The following is a 16,758-nucleotide window of genomic DNA, read 5'->3' as shown; positions in this document are numbered from 1 at the left end:
ACACCATCCACTGTTCTACCCCTTCATTGGTAACTACTAGCTTCTATTTTCTAATCATCATTTTGAATTCTCTTGCTTTCCCTTAGGGTTTTACAATTTTCTCTCTAAACACTGTATTTCTTAGCTTTGCCTGTCTATGCACATAATGAAATCATATTGCACATACTCCTTTTTCACTCAATACTGTTTCTTAGATCTATTTTGTTACATATATTCTGCTGTTAGTCTTCTGTTACATGGACACACCACAACTCATTTGCCCATTCTCATGGTGATGGATATTTGGGCTGCTTCCACGTTTTTTGGGATTTATTTTGTTTTGCAATTAATAACAGTGTTATGAACACTCCTGTACACGTCTTTAGGTACGTAGACAGTGCATTTGTGCTGGGTATACACCTAAGCGTGTAACAGCTGGGTCATGAGCTATCCATGCGTTTAATTCTACTGGGTAACAGCCAGTACCATTTTTTGGTTTGGGGGGTTTTTGCTTGCACCTAAATGATGAAAAACTCAATTTTGCATCAAGGTATCTGGAAAATGAAACTGCACTGGGGACAAATGATAGATGAGAAATGATCTATGTGTTAAGTACAAAACTCAATTATACAATTATAGAATTACTATTACTAGTAACAGATACTCCAAATTATCAATGTTTAGGTAGAAGTAAAACATGATTTACCACACTAAAAGGCTAGACGTGACATGACAGAATTTTAAGCCAGCAGTTATAAATGTAGCATCTATGTGTACATTTTAAAAATCAAATAGTGGGAAAAAAACAAATATTGAGGAAGAGCTCTGGCCTTAAACACATCTTACCTGAAATCCAACCAGAAAGCCAGTCCATGATCTTTTAGCAATTTAAATTCATTGTATGAAAAAAAATTATGAATGCTAAGTGAATCCAGTGACAAAAAGGGCACCTTTTTTTTTGGTTAAAACTACAAAATAAACTGGTTTTGTTAAAACATGTAAAAAAATTTCAAATCATTTTCGAAATGTTTGATATGCTGATCTTCACTGTTTTCCAAAGTGATTGAATAATTTACATCTCCACCAGCAATAATAATAAGCATTCCAGTTGCTCCACATCTTTGCAAACACTGGATACTGGCACTCTTAAAATCTGCCATACAATGGGTGCATCAGGGCTCTCCACAGCAACAATGGATTTTATACATATGTGTGTACATAAAATATGGAAAGAGATTTTTAGGAGGGATTGGCTCATGTGATTATGGAGCCTGAAAAGTCCCACAGTCCCATCTGTAGGCTGGAGGCCCAGGAGAGTGAGTCATGGAGTTTCAGTCCAAACCTGAAGGCCTGAGACCAGGGAACCAAGGGTGCAAGTCCTAATCTGAGTCTAAAGTCCCAAGAACCAGAGCAGCAAGGTCTGAGGGCAGGAGAAGATGGATCTCCAAGCTCACGGGCAAAGAGTAAATTCACCTTTCTGCCTTTTGTTTGATTTGGGCCTCAAGGATTAGACAACGCCTACCCACATTGGTGAGGGTGACCCTCTTTACTGTCTCCTGATTCGAATCAATGTTAATCTCTTCCAGAAACACCCTCACAGACACATCCAGGAATATTTTACCAGCTCTCTGGGCATCCCTTAGCCCAGTCAAGTTGACACATAAAATTAACCATCCAGGCTGGGGACAGTGGCTCATGCCTGTAATCTTAGCACTTTGGGAAGCCAAGGCAGGGTGATCACTTGAGCCCAGGAGTTCAAGACCAGCCTGGGCAATAGAGCAAAAAACCCCATCTCCACAAAAACTTAAAAAATTAGCCAGGCATGGTGGTGCATGCCTGTAGTCCCAGCTACTTGGGAGGCTGAGGTAGGAGGATGGCTTGAGCCCAGGCGGTCAGAGGCTGCAGCGAGCTGTGTTCGCACCACTGTACTCCAGCCTAGGAGACAGAACAAGACCCTGTCTCAAAGAAAAAAAAATTAGCCACTCACAGTGGGTATAAAATGGTATCTCACTTCAGCTTGATTTGCATTTCACTGCAGTTTAATTTGCATTTCCCCTCACTAGTGAAGCTGACGTTTTTTCTGTTTAGGCCTTTTCTACTTTCATTAACATTTAAATCAATGGTTCCTGACATAACAGGAAGAAATTAAAAGGCTTCCTACATGGCCATCTCTGATAGTTATGGCTCTACCTGTCAATCCAATTACGCCAATGTTCTAAGTGCTTCTGTAGTGCCAGACCTTGTGCTAGAAGCTGTGGGGCACACAGAGGTAATGAACCCTCATTATCTAGTGGTGGTGACAGATACACACACTACACTCCATGCAGAGTAATTCAAAGAGCTCTAGAGACAATACAGAGTACCCTGGGAGTACAGGTAGAGAACCAGCTGGAAGTTACACAGAGCAGGTGACCTTTGAGGGAGGTTAGTAGTTATACGGGGACATAGAGCAGGTGTAGCCAGAACAGGCAAGGGAAAGCGCAGGCTAGAGCTGCAGATAACAGGTCCAGGGTCTGGCAGGGGACTGTGGGTCTAGTTACAGGCCTTGCGAAAACCTCAAAGGCTTGAGACAGGGAAGTTCAGGCAGTAAGAGCCTGGCTCTAGTGGCGAGTAAACGGGCAGTGGAAAGTCTGGTTAGGAAAGTGTTAGAACATCTCAAGACAAGGTATTTATTAAGCGTGCAGACAGCATTGCTTGACCGCATGTGAAAATGTGAAGTCCCAGGAACTGGCGCAGCAGAGACCTAAAAGCTTCCATTTGTCAGAGATGAATGGGAGGCTGCACTGCGAGGTAACTCAGAGGTTGCGCCTTTGAGGTCACAGACCCAACTCTGGCCTCAAAAACGTGATGCATTAACTGGCTGTGTAATCCTAAGAAAGTGACTCACACTTCTGAGCCTGTTTCTCCATCTATAAATGGGTACAAAAGCACCTTCTCTAATAGGATTGTTGTAAGGATTACATCAGCCAGGGTGTGTCAAGCACAGCGCCTGCACGTGTTGCAGTAAACACTCATTTAGCTGTTATTAGCACCCTGCAACTACTTACCACAGAAAGAAGTACAAACTGGGAAGGTTTTTGGTAAAGATTACATAAAAGAGGAGTTTCTGCTTAAAAAGTGATACCTAAGAAGATTAAGTGCATGTGAATGCATAATCTGAACACGGTAATCAACATTTCTGGAAACATTTATTGACCATCTATGTGCCTGATACTGCCAGAAGATGGGAAATGGCAATGAACTAATCAGTCTTTCTATACTTAAATCAGCACAGCATCACTGGAGCCTACTCAGCAGCTAGCTTTTCAACACAATATCAGAGATCTACTCAATACTCTTGCAAAGACTCCCAAGACCATCATTCAGTAAGAAGGAACACATGTGGATATTATTAATGCCTTTTAATTTTAATGTTTCACATTGTTTTGTTTTTTTCAGAAGATTTGTAACAAAAATACATGGAACTTAGTATATGTTTCAATAAAATGGGTAAATACAGAATCTGAACAAGACAAGTCTATAAGATATAATCCTTCTTGTGGGGATAGAACATTCCACTCCACTAAGAAAAGAGAATCACAACATGATTAGGCCTGATTATCTCATACTGCCTACTGTTCTAATTTCAGAGACTGGTGGACTTGGAGAAAAAAACAAATTAAAAATAAATAAATAAAACTGAATATGGTCAACTGCCTCAATTGCCCTCTCCTTTTCCCTTTTCCCATTTCTTTACACAGCCAGATGAGATGAGGACGTGAGGCAGAGCCCTGTGGGGGACAGTCAGGGGCTCTGCTGCCTAAATGCCGGGCAGATGCATGGGTTCCCTGAGGTGGCCCAGAAATGTACTTTGACTACTCAGTGCTGTAACTGAGAAATACAGGTAGAGTAGCAGGAATGAAAAAGAAGCTTCAAGAACTGCTGGCAGGAGGCCTGATGTCCACAAGCATGTGTTCGAAACTCAACTTACACAGTTAGAAAAGACAGCTGAGATAGAATCCTCAGCCAGTACACTGACAAACACATAACTGAGGCATTAATACCTCTATAATAATGCAAGTTGAAATGCTAACAAAGCATAAACACTTCTGCAAAAATTCCACAAGGCACAGTTGTTCATTCAACAGAAAAAGTCAAAACCACTTGGTTTTTAAATGAAAATCCTTCACATCCACCTGTGTTCAAAATAGCAATAATAACTTATGATATTAATAACTTCCTTTAAAAAGCAATTACCACAAAACAGCTAAATCATAAGCATGAAAAGACTTATTTTCCTACTAATGTAGTCTTAGAAAGGAATAGATACCCAATGCCATTATATTTTTTTAGCATAAAGCTAAAGCTACCAGAAAAACTTTTAAACAAGTTACGTGTTTTCCATTGCAAATGATCTCAGCTTGCTTAGACCAGCACACAATAAACTAAAGACAGAAAGACATGTACTGTTTCTCCCCCATTTCTGGTGTATGTCTGCCTCCATGACAAATAATGGTGAGAATCATACTATACTACCAAATGCCAGGCAATGGCTGGCCAAGTAGCCATTTCCCTTCCTAAACAGACCTTAAAATAATAATCATCCGTGATGTAGCACACAGGGGCAAATTTGGCTAGAGTTGATCACAGATGTACTTGTTTTGGGAATATATGAGAGAAGAAACTGCTGAGCAGGTCAGTAAAGAACAGTCCATTTCAGCTGCAGGACAGTTCTCTTTCCTGGGACAAGCCTACTTAGCCACCAAGGGAGCCAAACTATCCCTTCCATGCAACAAGACACCTTCTATGGATACTCTAGCCATGACTTGCTTTTGGACAAAAATCAACTGCTAATGTTTTTCATCTCTAATATCATTAACACCATGGAGAAAAAAGAAAAAAATTCAACATTAGAAAACTTGACAACAAGAATAAGAAAATCCACAAGGAAAGGTCATGCTAAAACTCATTTGACAGTTGTTCCATCACCGCCTACCACATGGGCTTGAGACTGGTGACTTCATGGATGCATCCCTTCGATGCCCTGCCAAATGTCAGCTTCAAGTCTGTCAGTGACCCCAGTGTGATGCTGCCTGCCTTCTATTCACCAACTCCTATTCAAGAGATCCAAGGGGGCCTTGGGCGGTGGTAGGCACAGGACACGCAGGTGCCAAGAGCCCAAGAATCCTCTAGAAAACTTCGCCTTGGATTTGGGCACGGAAACGAGTCAGTGGTTTGGAGTCTTGGCAACAGCATCCACACTGGCGCTTAACCTCAGCAGCCAGCCTGGAGGATGCTTGCCCCAGAGCGCTTGGTCACAGACAATGTTGTGAATACCTGCAGGGGAAGAGAAAGCACATCTTCAGATGCCTGAGCAAATGAGGTAACAGGGAACAGTTCAGATAATGCCATACGCATTAAAACCATCTTAGGCGACTACCAAAATGAATAAAACAGAGGAGCAGTACGATCAAGGATATCTTCTATTTCTCCAGAGAATAAAAGGGGGAAGACATTTTAAAACCAAGGTGAAAGAGAAAAAAAATTTAGGTTATATCTACTGAAGAATTTTGTTAGCATGAGGATGATTAAAACAGATCAGGTACCCACAGTTGCTTGTCAACCCTCTAAAAGAAATTCACCATAAAATATTTTGGATATAAAGAAGGGTATAAAGTGCCCAGTTAGCTCCGTGTGTGCCACCCCGTTGGCCTTTTCCTCCTTTCCCTCCACCGAGTTGGTCTTATCATTCCTAGGCATTTCTTCCTGTATTTCTCTTGTGTTTTTTTAAGAAGCTTTACCTGCAAATGGCAAGATGATGTAGATTCTTTTGTTACCCTGCTTTTTTGTATCCCATATGGATACAAATAGCTAATTCTTCCATTTTTTTCACTGAATGGAGTTCGAGTCAATCACTATAGCATAGAACAACACATACAGTCTAGTATATATAGTGTATATTGTAGTATTCAATTATTCAACTAGTGAATATGAATCACACATTTGGGCTCCTTCTGCTGGCCATCCAAGCTGTTGCCAATATGCTCTTTGCAATACGATGCTGTGACATTCCAGCACATCTCCTTGCACACAGAGCTGAAGTACAACTGCTGAGTCAGAGGGCAGGTGAAACTTTGGCTTGACTAGATTTTCAAGGTACCTGAACCAATCTACACTCTCATTTGCAGTGACTAATAAGTTCTCCTTGTTTCATATCCTTGCAAACATTTGATGGTTGTGAACTTGACAGTTTTGGACAATCTTTACTTGTTACTGCTCAAGATTGCCTGTACATAAAAACAAAAATACTTGTGAATAAGGGGGAAGACAGTTTTGTGTAAGGGGGGAACAATACTGAGAAAAGTCTTTAGTCTGTTTTAGCCTCAGAGGGTGACAAAGCCTTTACTTCTCAAAAAAATCCAGACCAAATACTAATGGCCAGTATCTTAAAAAGTTTTAAAATACAAATGCATTAGAAAATATGGATAATTCATATCCAAAAAAAAAAATCATTTTAAGAAGAAAGAGGCTCATCATTGTTAGCAAAGATATGCTAAAATCTTTGAAACTGTTATTTTTATTTTTATTTTTGAGACAGTCTCACTCTGTCACCCAGGCTGGAGTGCAGTGGCACAACCTTGGCTCACGGCAACCTCTGCCTCCTAGATTCAAGCGACTCCTGCCTCAGCCTCCCAAGTAGCTGGGATTACAGGCACCTGCCACCATGCCCGGATAATTTTTGGATTTTTAGTTGAGACAGGGTTTCACCACGTTGACCAGGCTGGTCTCAAACTCCTCACCTCAGGTGACCCACCTGCCTCGGCCTCCCAAAGCGCTGACATTACAGGCATGAGCCACTGTGCCCAGCCAATAGTTATCCTTTTTATACTCATTATAGAAAAAACATTGACACTGAATTTTGCAACATTTTAATTAGCACTCTTATATGCAATGCTGGTGACACTGTAAACTAGTACAACTTTTTTGGAAAGGCAATAAAATTCCTTTGTTTAAAAAAATGTATGAGTACAGATGAGGACGGGGAAACAATACATGATAATAAAAATAGCTGTGTTAGAAAGGGGTATTAAGGGCAATTCAAACATGCTTTCTTTTCCATTTTTATAATGAGGAAAAAAATAAAGAGCCAAAGAATACATTTAAACAAATTCCAGGCTTATCAATTTGCAAGCCTGGGTTCTATTTCTCAGAAACTGATTTAGAAATAGAACTTGTAGGAGATTTGGATACAAAACTAAATCCACCAAAATGAGCTCTTATCTGTTTTTTCTCATATTGATGTTGTTCTTATGTTAAAAAGATGGAGGAAGCCAAACTGCCATCGTTGATCAGTCTAAATAAACAACTGGCCAGGCATCGTGGCTCACGCCTGCAATCCCAGCACTTTGGGAGGCCCAAGGCGGGAGGATTGCTTGAGCCCAGGAGTTTGAGACTAGCCTGGGCAACATAATGCGACCCTGTCTCAAATATATATATATTAGCTGGGAACAGTGGCATGTGCCTGTAGTCCCAGCTACTCAGGAGACCGAGGCAGGAACATCGCTTGAGCTTGAAAGGTCAAGGCTGCAGTGAACTGAGATCACACCACTGCACTCCAGCCTGGGTGACAGGAACCCTATCTCAAATAAATGAAAAAAACTGCTTGGGTCAATTTTGACAGATTTCATTCGTACACAACTGTTTTAGAATTTTTATAAAAACATGTATTTTTAAAAAATGAGCAGAAGGGGCAGCCTCCATGCCCTTCCATCCCAACACACAGGACTCGTACAAGGGTCAGGAGCTGCTGGAGGCTTTCCACCTCACATACTCTTATCTGTCCCCACCACTTCCAGTCGCAGAAGGCTCCCTCACTTTAGAGTGGGATTATATTGACTATTAAATTAAAAACAAACAAAAAACACAAAAACTTTTAATATTTGGCACTAAAATTCATTTTAAGACATTACAAAGAAGTACTTTCAAATGCTTTCCTCTTGAACTATTGTTTTTCTCCTCTACAAGTGAACTTGATTAGTTGAAATTACTACTCATAATTATGTGTAATCCATTTCCTATGCAATGACTGCGGCTCAGGTGTTCAGAATAAATGACCACCAACCCCATCTCACACTGAATAAGGAAAATGCATTGCTAATGCCCCAGGCGCTGAGAATCCCTCTCACACAGGACGTCAGTCAAAACAAGTGTAGCCTCTCCTCTTACAGCAATTCCAGAATTCTAGTAATTCCCTTTGGAAATTACTTTGCTAAGGAATTTGTCAACTTTTGTAAGTAATTACTCCTCAGAGTCAAAGACCGCTCTCAATTGCCCAGGATTTTTACCAAAGTGAGTCATTGTGCCAGCCTACCACAGCTGGCTCTGGAGCTGCGGCTATTTTTGAGCACTCAGTTTAAAGTAGTACTCAGGACTGGTTTAAAAATTATTATTATTTCTAATTCATCCACTGGACTAACACTTGTGAAATTCACTGACAATGTACTGGGGAAACGAAATTTTAAAAGGCATGTAAAATTAGAACACCACTGTTTATTACTAGATCAGTCACTGTCAAATTATTGTTAAAATTTCTAAACTTTCTTCTTCGTTTCTATCCTCCTTTCATTACGGACTAATAAACATTCTGTGGACCACATTTGAACCGCATTCCCCACAGGATCTGTCTGGACGATAAAAACAGTGGGTCCAGTAGCAAATCCAAATACTATCCAAGTCAGAACCCAGCATTTGCCAGAGAAAAGAGTTCCCCCTATGAACCCCTAATACCAAGTTTCACTCTTCCTAGATCAAGAAGCTTAAACAAACAAAAAAAAAAAAAAAAAGACTTCCTTGGGATAAATGCCCAGTAAGTAGTGGGATTTCCGGATCATATGGTAGCTCTATTTGTAGATTTTTGAGGAACCTCCATACTCTTGTCCACAGTGGCTGTGCTAGCTTACTCACAGAAGTAAAAAGTAGAACAGAGATTACTAGAGGCTGGTAAGGGTTGGGAGAAGGAGATAGGGAGAGATTTGTTAAAGGATATAAAATTACAGCTAGATAGGAGGAGTATGTTCTATAGCACCTTAGGATAACTACAGTTAAACAATAATGCATACTTTCAAATAGCTAGAAGGATATGGAATGTTCTCAACACAAAGAAATGGTCAATGTTTGAGATGATTGATAGGCTAATTACCCTAATCTGATCACTATAAACTCTATGTTTCAAAACATCACTATGCACCCCATAAATATGTACAATTATTGTGTCAATTAAAAATAATTTTTTAAAATGTCCATAACTAGTTTAAAGCCTTTGGTTTTTCAAAATCCAGTATCAACGCACATAGTTCACAACCAGGGTTTAAAAAAAAAAAAAAAAAAAAAAAAAAATCACTGGAGCTTTTTCACAACATGTATCTCTCTCCAACCCCCATTAAAAATACTGGCATGATGACCTTTCAGTCCAGCCACACCGTCTCCCCTCCCAAGCCACAGCCACATCTATAATATCCTGGGGAAAAAACAGCTAACAGGTGCAGCTATTCGGCATCTATTAAATGCCAGGAACTCTCCTACACACTTTACAGACTGCATTTTAATCAACCCTACAGTTAGATATTCTCTTATTTTACTTTTTTTTTTCTTTGAGATACAGTCTCGCTCCAGGCTGGAGTGCAGTGTTGTGATCTCGGCTCACTGAAACCTCCACCTCCCAGATTCAAGCAATTCTCATGCCTCAGCCTCCCGAGTAGCTGGGACTACAGGTACACACCACCACACCAGGCCATTTTCATATTTTTAGTAGAGACAAGGTTTTGCCATGTTGGCCAGGCTGGTCTTGAACTCCTGACCTCAGATGATCTGCCCACCTTGGCCTCCTAAAGTGCTGGGATTACAGGTGTGAGCCACTGAGCTAGGCCATTTTGTTTTATTTTTTTTTGAGACAGAGTCTCGCTGTCGCCCAGGCTGGAGTGCAGTGGCATGATCTTGGCTCAGTACAACCTCTGCCTCTGGGGTTCAAGTGATTCTTGTCCCTCGGTCTCCAACGTAGCTGGGATTACAGGCATATGCCACCATGCACAGTTAATTTTTGTTATTTTTGGTAGAGATGGGGTTTTGCCATGTGGCCAGGCTGGTCTCAAACTCCGGGCTTCAAGTGATCCACTCGCCTCAGGCTCCCAAAGTGCTGGGATTATAGGAGTGAGCCACCATGCCTGGCCTCTTACTTTATTTAATGTGGAAACTAAGCTTCTGAAAACCTGGGTTGTATGGCCAGGTCTCACTGAGAGGAATTCGCTGAGCGAGATTACAACCCACGTCTGTGTGTCTCCACTACATTCGTGCTGCCACCAAGAATCATTTCCATTTTGAAATTCTATGCCAAATATGGTAGGACAGTCTGTGGAGATGAAGTATCAGCTGCACAATGTGGTGCTTTGGGGTCTGGACTGCCTGGGTTTGAATCCCAGCTCGGCCATGACCAGGCTGGGTAACCATGGGCAAGTTACTCAACCTCTTCGTCCTTGGTTTCCTCGTCTGTCAAATAGATATACTACCCCATCCACCACATGGGGTGCTCACAAAGACTAAGTTAGTCAGCAGGCAGGGACACAGTACCCAGCACACAGCAGGCCCTCATACACATCAGTGGTTTCGTCATCGCTGTCGCCTCGAGTCTGCTCTTGCTATTACTTCCTGCTGCAGGACACAAACCTGAGTGGTCTTCAGCTCTCCCTCTTCCCATTCCCAGCCAGTTGGCAAGTACTATCAACTCTGCCCTCAAATACAACCATGTCACTCCATTTCCACTGCCACACCTCCGGCCACTATCATCTCCTCTCATCCACCTCACCAGCCACATAACTGGATCTGCCACTTCACTTGCTCGCTCCGTCCAGCTTCCACGGTGCAGCTGGAGGAATGTTTCTGAACAACGTACCTGATCATATTTACTCCCTGCTTTAGACCTTTTGGCTGAATCACAATGCCCCAAAGGTGGTCAAAATACCCTTCCTTAGTTTACAAGACCATCACTTACCCACCTGTTTCTCCAGCATATATATATAAAAAAATAAAAAATATATATATTTTTTAACTCTTTAAGCTCTTTAAGCTATGCCAATATTGAGGGTCTTCTTCAGTTCCTTGAATGAGCCATCCTCTTTCCCACCCAGGCCTTTTGTACAGTGTTCTCTCACTAGCTAACACCCACACACTGTTCTAGTCTTAGGTAAGAACTCCCTCCAGAATCATCCTGCCCCAACATCCTACGATACTGTGAAATGGTAAGAAATATGTATTTGGTCTTCCATTCTGTCCCTGGTTCCTGGCAAGGGAGCTTCTAAAACCCTTAGAATTTCCCGAGTGACACTAGTGAGATAAGCATCTTTTGCTATTCATAATGAGCCCCTTTCAACCACACCTGAGCTTATGCTAATGATGTGACTCTTGGTGGGGCCCTAGATAGCTTCAAGATGGCGGCTGGTTGCCAGAGGAACCAACCATGTCATCAGAGGTAGAATTTTTAGCCCCAGTTCTGGTCCCCTACATCTGGGGAGGGAGCAGGAGATTGGGTAATTACCAATGGTCAATGATTAATCAATCATGCCTACATAATGGGACCTCTATTAACACCCCTAAATGAGGGGTTTGGAGAACTTCCAGGTTGGTGAATATCAAGGTGCTGGGAAGATGCCACATCTAGAGAGGACATGGAAGCTTGTTGTCCTCTGCCTCCCCACAACCACCTTGCTCTGTGTATCTCTTCCATTTGGCTGCTCCTGAGTTGCAACCTTTATAATAAACAAGTAAATATAAGTAAAGTTTATTCCTGAGTTCTGTGAGCCATGCTAGCAATTTATCATGGGAACCCCTTGACTTTATAGCTGGTAGGTCAGAAGTACAGGAGGCCTGGGCTTGACACTGGCCTCTGCAGTGGAGGCAGTCTTACGGGAATGAGCCCTTGTAGGATCTGATGCTAACTCCAGGCAGCTGCTATCAGAATTGAGTTACATTATAGGCCACCCGGCTGGTGTCTAGAAAGCTGGAGAATTGGTCGTGTGAGCAAAACCCCCACAAATCTGGGGTCAGAAGTGCTCTGTGAGTAAAAAAAAAACAGATCACAAGAATCCCTGAGGCAAAGACCACAAAGGTGGCACCCCAGTGCCTCCAGCACTTTATATCTACCCTGATCCTAGGACCTGTCAGGCAGAATTGTTAACTGGCACATCACCTAGCTGCCTCCTCTCCTCCTAAGCTTATCTCAAATCCCTGCTATGTCCCCAGTGTCCAGCACGGCACTGTGCATACAGCTTGACAAGTGTGTTCACAGAGTGCGATTTCACCCAATTTTTTTATCTTCTTAATCAGCCAACAGCTTGGAGAAAACAAAATATCAGAGTCCCATCAAAGCACCAGAACATTCAGCCTCTGAGCTTCAACATCAGAAGAGGACCAACAGATGGAGATGCACAGCCTCAAATGTGCCGGGCATACCAAGGAAAACAGGCCTTTGGCTGACCTCCCCACAGCCATGGGCTTCAGGAGACGTCCTGCGTCCTCACTGCATCCTTCTGCTCAGCTGGCAGTCACCCTGCCAGATGCTGCCGTGTACGCTGCTGCTGGATCACAGCACAATAGCCTCCTGAGGGGGTCAGAAGCCAGCACACAGCAGTCTTTCTTTCAACAAGCCCACTGAGAGCTGAATTCAGGCAAAAAATTAGACACTCATATACAAAAGACAATAAAATCGTCTTTTCCTTCGTCCCTATCAAAAATGGTTATTGAAGCTTGTGAGTATCTTGAAATGGCATCTACATTTTTAAATATACTCACTATTGTGGGTTGAATTGTGTCCCCATAACCCTAAATGGCATGATCAAGTCCTAACCCCCAGTATTTGTGAATTTGGAAATAGGGCCTTTGCAGATGTAATCAAGTGAAAATGAGATCATGTTGGATTAGAGTGGGCCCTAATCCAATGACTGGAGTTTCTTCATAAGAAAGAGGAGGGAAATTTGGACACAGACACTCAAGGGATGAGGCCATGTGAAGAGCGGGGCAGAGATTAAAGTGATACATCTGCAAGCCAAGGAACGTGAAGGATTGCCATTGCTACCAGAAGACAGAAGAAGAGGCAAGGGAGGATTCTTCCCTAGTGCCTTTGGAGGGAGCTTGGCCCTGCTGACATCTTGAGTTTGGACTTTTTGCCTCCGGAACTGAGAGAGAGAAAAATGTCTGCTGTTTTTAAGCCACCCAGTTTGTGGTACTTTGTTACAGTAGCCCTGGGAAACTAATGTACTCAAGAAAGCAAAGTTAATTGGCTCCTTCCCAACACAGGCAGTTTTAGTCATTACAATGAATAAAAGATCTATCGCACATTAAAGGCATTAATCAAGACTTCAGTTTTTATATTTTTTTGAAGCTTAATTCTATTTCTGTCACAAAAACAGCAGCTTTCTATAAATGAAAGAAATATATGATGTCCTAATCTCTCAACATGTTAATATTTTAGGCATATATCCCAGCCAGGTGCCTATTAATAGAGGAGGATTCTCGATCACAGAGAAGACAAAGCAAAAGAAAGCTAAAATGTTTTTCCAGGTCTTAAGGCTGACATTCCACATACTCAGCAATGAGTTCTGTTGTACAAAGGCAACCATGAACAGACAGAACAACCAGTCACGGAGCTGCTGGATGAAATCTGGCAAGAATGTGTATATGTGTGTGTGTGTGTGCGTGTTTGCAAGTGCAATGTACACCTTGGAAGCCACTGGCTACAACAGATAATCACTGCAATTTTCAACTCCATATATAAGCTGGTATAGTATGACATGCCTCCTCCCGCACCTTCCCAAGTTCTCCAATATAAACACATTTTTGGCTTACCATTCCTATGCAGTTAAGTATTACAATATTTAACTCTTGGATGATCACTGGTAGTGAAGAAACACTGACACCCAGAGGCCTAGATTGGTCAATTTCTAGTTCTACTGTCATTTGATCTTTTGAAAGCATCATTTTCAAATCTCATTCACTGATACCATAAGCTGAAGAGGCAGACAGTATCAATTAGCCTCAAGATAGCTGTGGAATAACTAAGATTGAAGCTCTTCCATTATTAACTGATTGCCATTAAAATAATTTAGAAGATATGATAAATAAAATATTTAAGGCATAGCTCTATAAATCACTCTCATAATTTTTACCACTTAACGACATGACGGAAGCCTCCAGTTCATACCATGAGCAATCAATATTGAAAGACGAAAACTAATTTTTAGAGACAAGGTCCTCTTTTGAGGAATCATTATCAAACTCAGGGTCCTAGATCTGCCATGTATAAGCTGGGTGGTGTGCTTCTATGTGGCACATTTTAAACATTTTAAACTGTAGAAGTGTAGATGACGCACCTCTGCACAGACAGGGTGGATTCCAATTGTGCTGTCCAGCTGCTTTTTGGTCAGTCCACATTTGAGTGCAGCTGCAAAGCCTTGTGTAACTTCTCCAGCATTTGGACCCAGTACGTGAAAGCCCACAACACGTTCCTAAGGTAAAAAAAAAAAATACAATAATGCAATTAAGCTTATTTTTCTCCCCTTCTCTTCCTACACAGCTTAGAGCATTTCTCCAGTCTGTTTCTTAAAAACCCAACTCAAAAATGACCAACCAGAGACTGGCCGGGTGCAGTGGCTCATGCCTGTAATCCCAGCACTTTGGGAGGCCGAGGCAGGTGGATCACGAGGTCAGGAGATCGAGACCATCCTGGCTAACACGGTGAAACCCTGTCTCTACTAAAAATACAAAAAATTAGCTGGGCGTGGTGGCGGGTGCCTGTAGTCCCAGCTACTTGAGAGGCTGAGGCAGGAGAATGGCATGAACCCAGGAGACAGAGCTTGCAGTAAGCCGAGATCATGCCACTGCACTCCAGCCTGGACGACAGAGCGAGACTCCGTCTCAAAAAAAGAAAATGACCAGAGACTTTTTTTTTTGAGATGGAGTATTGCTCTTGTTGCCCAGGCTGGAGTGCCATGGCGCGATCTCCACTCACTGCAACCTCCGCCTCCTGGATTCAAGCGATTCTCTTGCCTCAGCCTCCCGAGTAGCTGGGACTACAGGCAGGCACTACCACGCCCGGCTAATTTTTTTGTATTTTTAGTAGAGATGGGGTTTCACCATGTTGGCCAGGCTGGTCTCGAATGCCTGATCTCAGGTAATCCACGCACCTCGGCCTCCCAAAGTGCTGCGATTATAGGTGTGAGCCACTGCACCTGGAAAAACGGCCAGAGACTTTAATGACTGCTGCTAACAGCTATTTAGGCTAAAGACTCCCCAACATGAACCAAAACAGTATGATGTTCACTTCAAACAGGAACAAAGAGACAAGGGACAGCTACAAGTGTTTACTCATTTTACGAGAAAAAATACAAAAAGATGCCTACAAGTCTTTAATCACCAAAATGTTCTGGAAAATATTATCAAAGGGTAGGGTGTCCTCACGTCCTGTATTTGATTGTCTCAGCTCCACAGAGACTATCTGTAATAGCTGGGACCCTTAAGAGTAGTCATTCAAATTAAAAAGTCATTTTGACTGGGCATCATAGCTCAAGCCTGTAATCCCAGCACTTTGGGAGGCTGAGGCAGGAGAATCACCTGAGGCCAGGCATTCAAGACCAGCCTGGCAACATAGGGAGATTCTGTCTCTACAGAAAAAAAAAAAAAAAAAAAAAAAAATTAGGTGGGCACGGTGGCTCATGTCTGTAGTCCCAGCTACTTGGGAGGCTAAGGTGGGAAGAATGCTTGAGCCCAGCAGGTCGAGGCTGCAGTGAGCTATGATCACACCACTGCACTCTATCCTGGGTGACAAAGTCAGATCCTGTCTCTAAAAAATAAAATAAAAATAAAATTTTAAAAGTAATTTTAAATAAGGTTTTGAGGATAAATAGTGCAAGACCATTAAAGTCTGAAAACATTTTTGTTTTGTTTTGTTTTTAATAGATATGGGGTTTCGCCATGTTGCCTAGGCTGGTCCCGAACTTGTGAGCTTAAGCAGTTCACCCACCTCGGCCTCCCAAAGTGCTGGGATTACAGGCGTGAGCCACTGTGCCCGGCAAAGTCTGAAAACATTTTTGAAAGCAAAAGAAAAATGTCTGGCACTCTAAAATACCTGTGTAGAAATTATTTTGGATAAATTTGAAATCTCAAACTCTGGCTACCTCTGCCAAAAGCAGAGAAATCTGATGCACTCTACTGTTGAGCTGATAGATTTTCAGCGCAGACTCTGACTAGACTAGTGCAATCTTCGTCATAACAGATGAGGCAGCTCAGGCTGTGGGGTGCAGAGCTTGTCTAAGGTTCCATCACTCCCTGGAAACAATCAGGAGGTTGTTCTGTTGACAAAGGACTGTAATATATTGCATATTGTACTCTTACACATATTCGCCCTGACGATTCCGGGTTTATGGTATGAATAAAGTGTATCCATAGGAGGAACTACTAAAAAGCACTTAAAATAGATTTCCATGTAATAATGTGGAAAGGGTCTCAAAAAATAATGAGATTATTAAAAAGTTGCAGAGCTCTACACAATGAGGATGCCACCCGCAATTAAACCACGAACACTGTATAATGTTTATGCATTCATAAATAGGTGGCAAACATAACGTAAGCATGAGACCCTTCGACTTCAAAGTTTTACCTTTTGAAGTGAAGGAAGATGGAAGACTGCATAGGCATAAGATAATAGTTAATAGCATGGTATCTACATTGTGTGAGAATAAATGTACACATCTGCCC

The 16,758-nt window shown here is 42.1% G+C and overlaps 1 protein-coding gene across 5 annotated transcripts in view; it reads right to left on the bottom strand.

Moving 5' to 3' along the window:
• Nucleotides 1-3,365: 3,365 nt before the first annotated feature.
• The window catches only part of TXNRD1 (thioredoxin reductase 1), a 63,977-nt gene continuing 50,584 nt past the window's right edge, over nt 3,366-16,758 (bottom strand). For all 5 annotated transcript variants that reach the window (XM_054445114.2, XM_054445115.2, XM_063646647.1 and 2 more), the window contains 2 exons: nt 14,376-14,510; nt 3,366-5,295 (listed from right to left, as the gene is read on the bottom strand). In XM_054445114.2, the coding sequence (XP_054301089.1) occupies nt 5,233-5,295; nt 14,376-14,510 (198 nt within the window). In that variant the 3' untranslated portion in view covers nt 3,366-5,232. The remainder of the gene's footprint in view (nt 5,296-14,375; nt 14,511-16,758) is intronic.

The sequence above is a fragment of the Pongo pygmaeus genome, chromosome 10 (assembly GCF_028885625.2).
Source record: "Pongo pygmaeus isolate AG05252 chromosome 10, NHGRI_mPonPyg2-v2.0_pri, whole genome shotgun sequence".
NCBI lineage: Eukaryota > Metazoa > Chordata > Mammalia > Primates > Hominidae > Pongo > Pongo pygmaeus.
The sequence above is the reverse complement of the archived record's forward strand: the minus strand, read 5'-3'. Positions and strand labels throughout refer to the sequence as shown.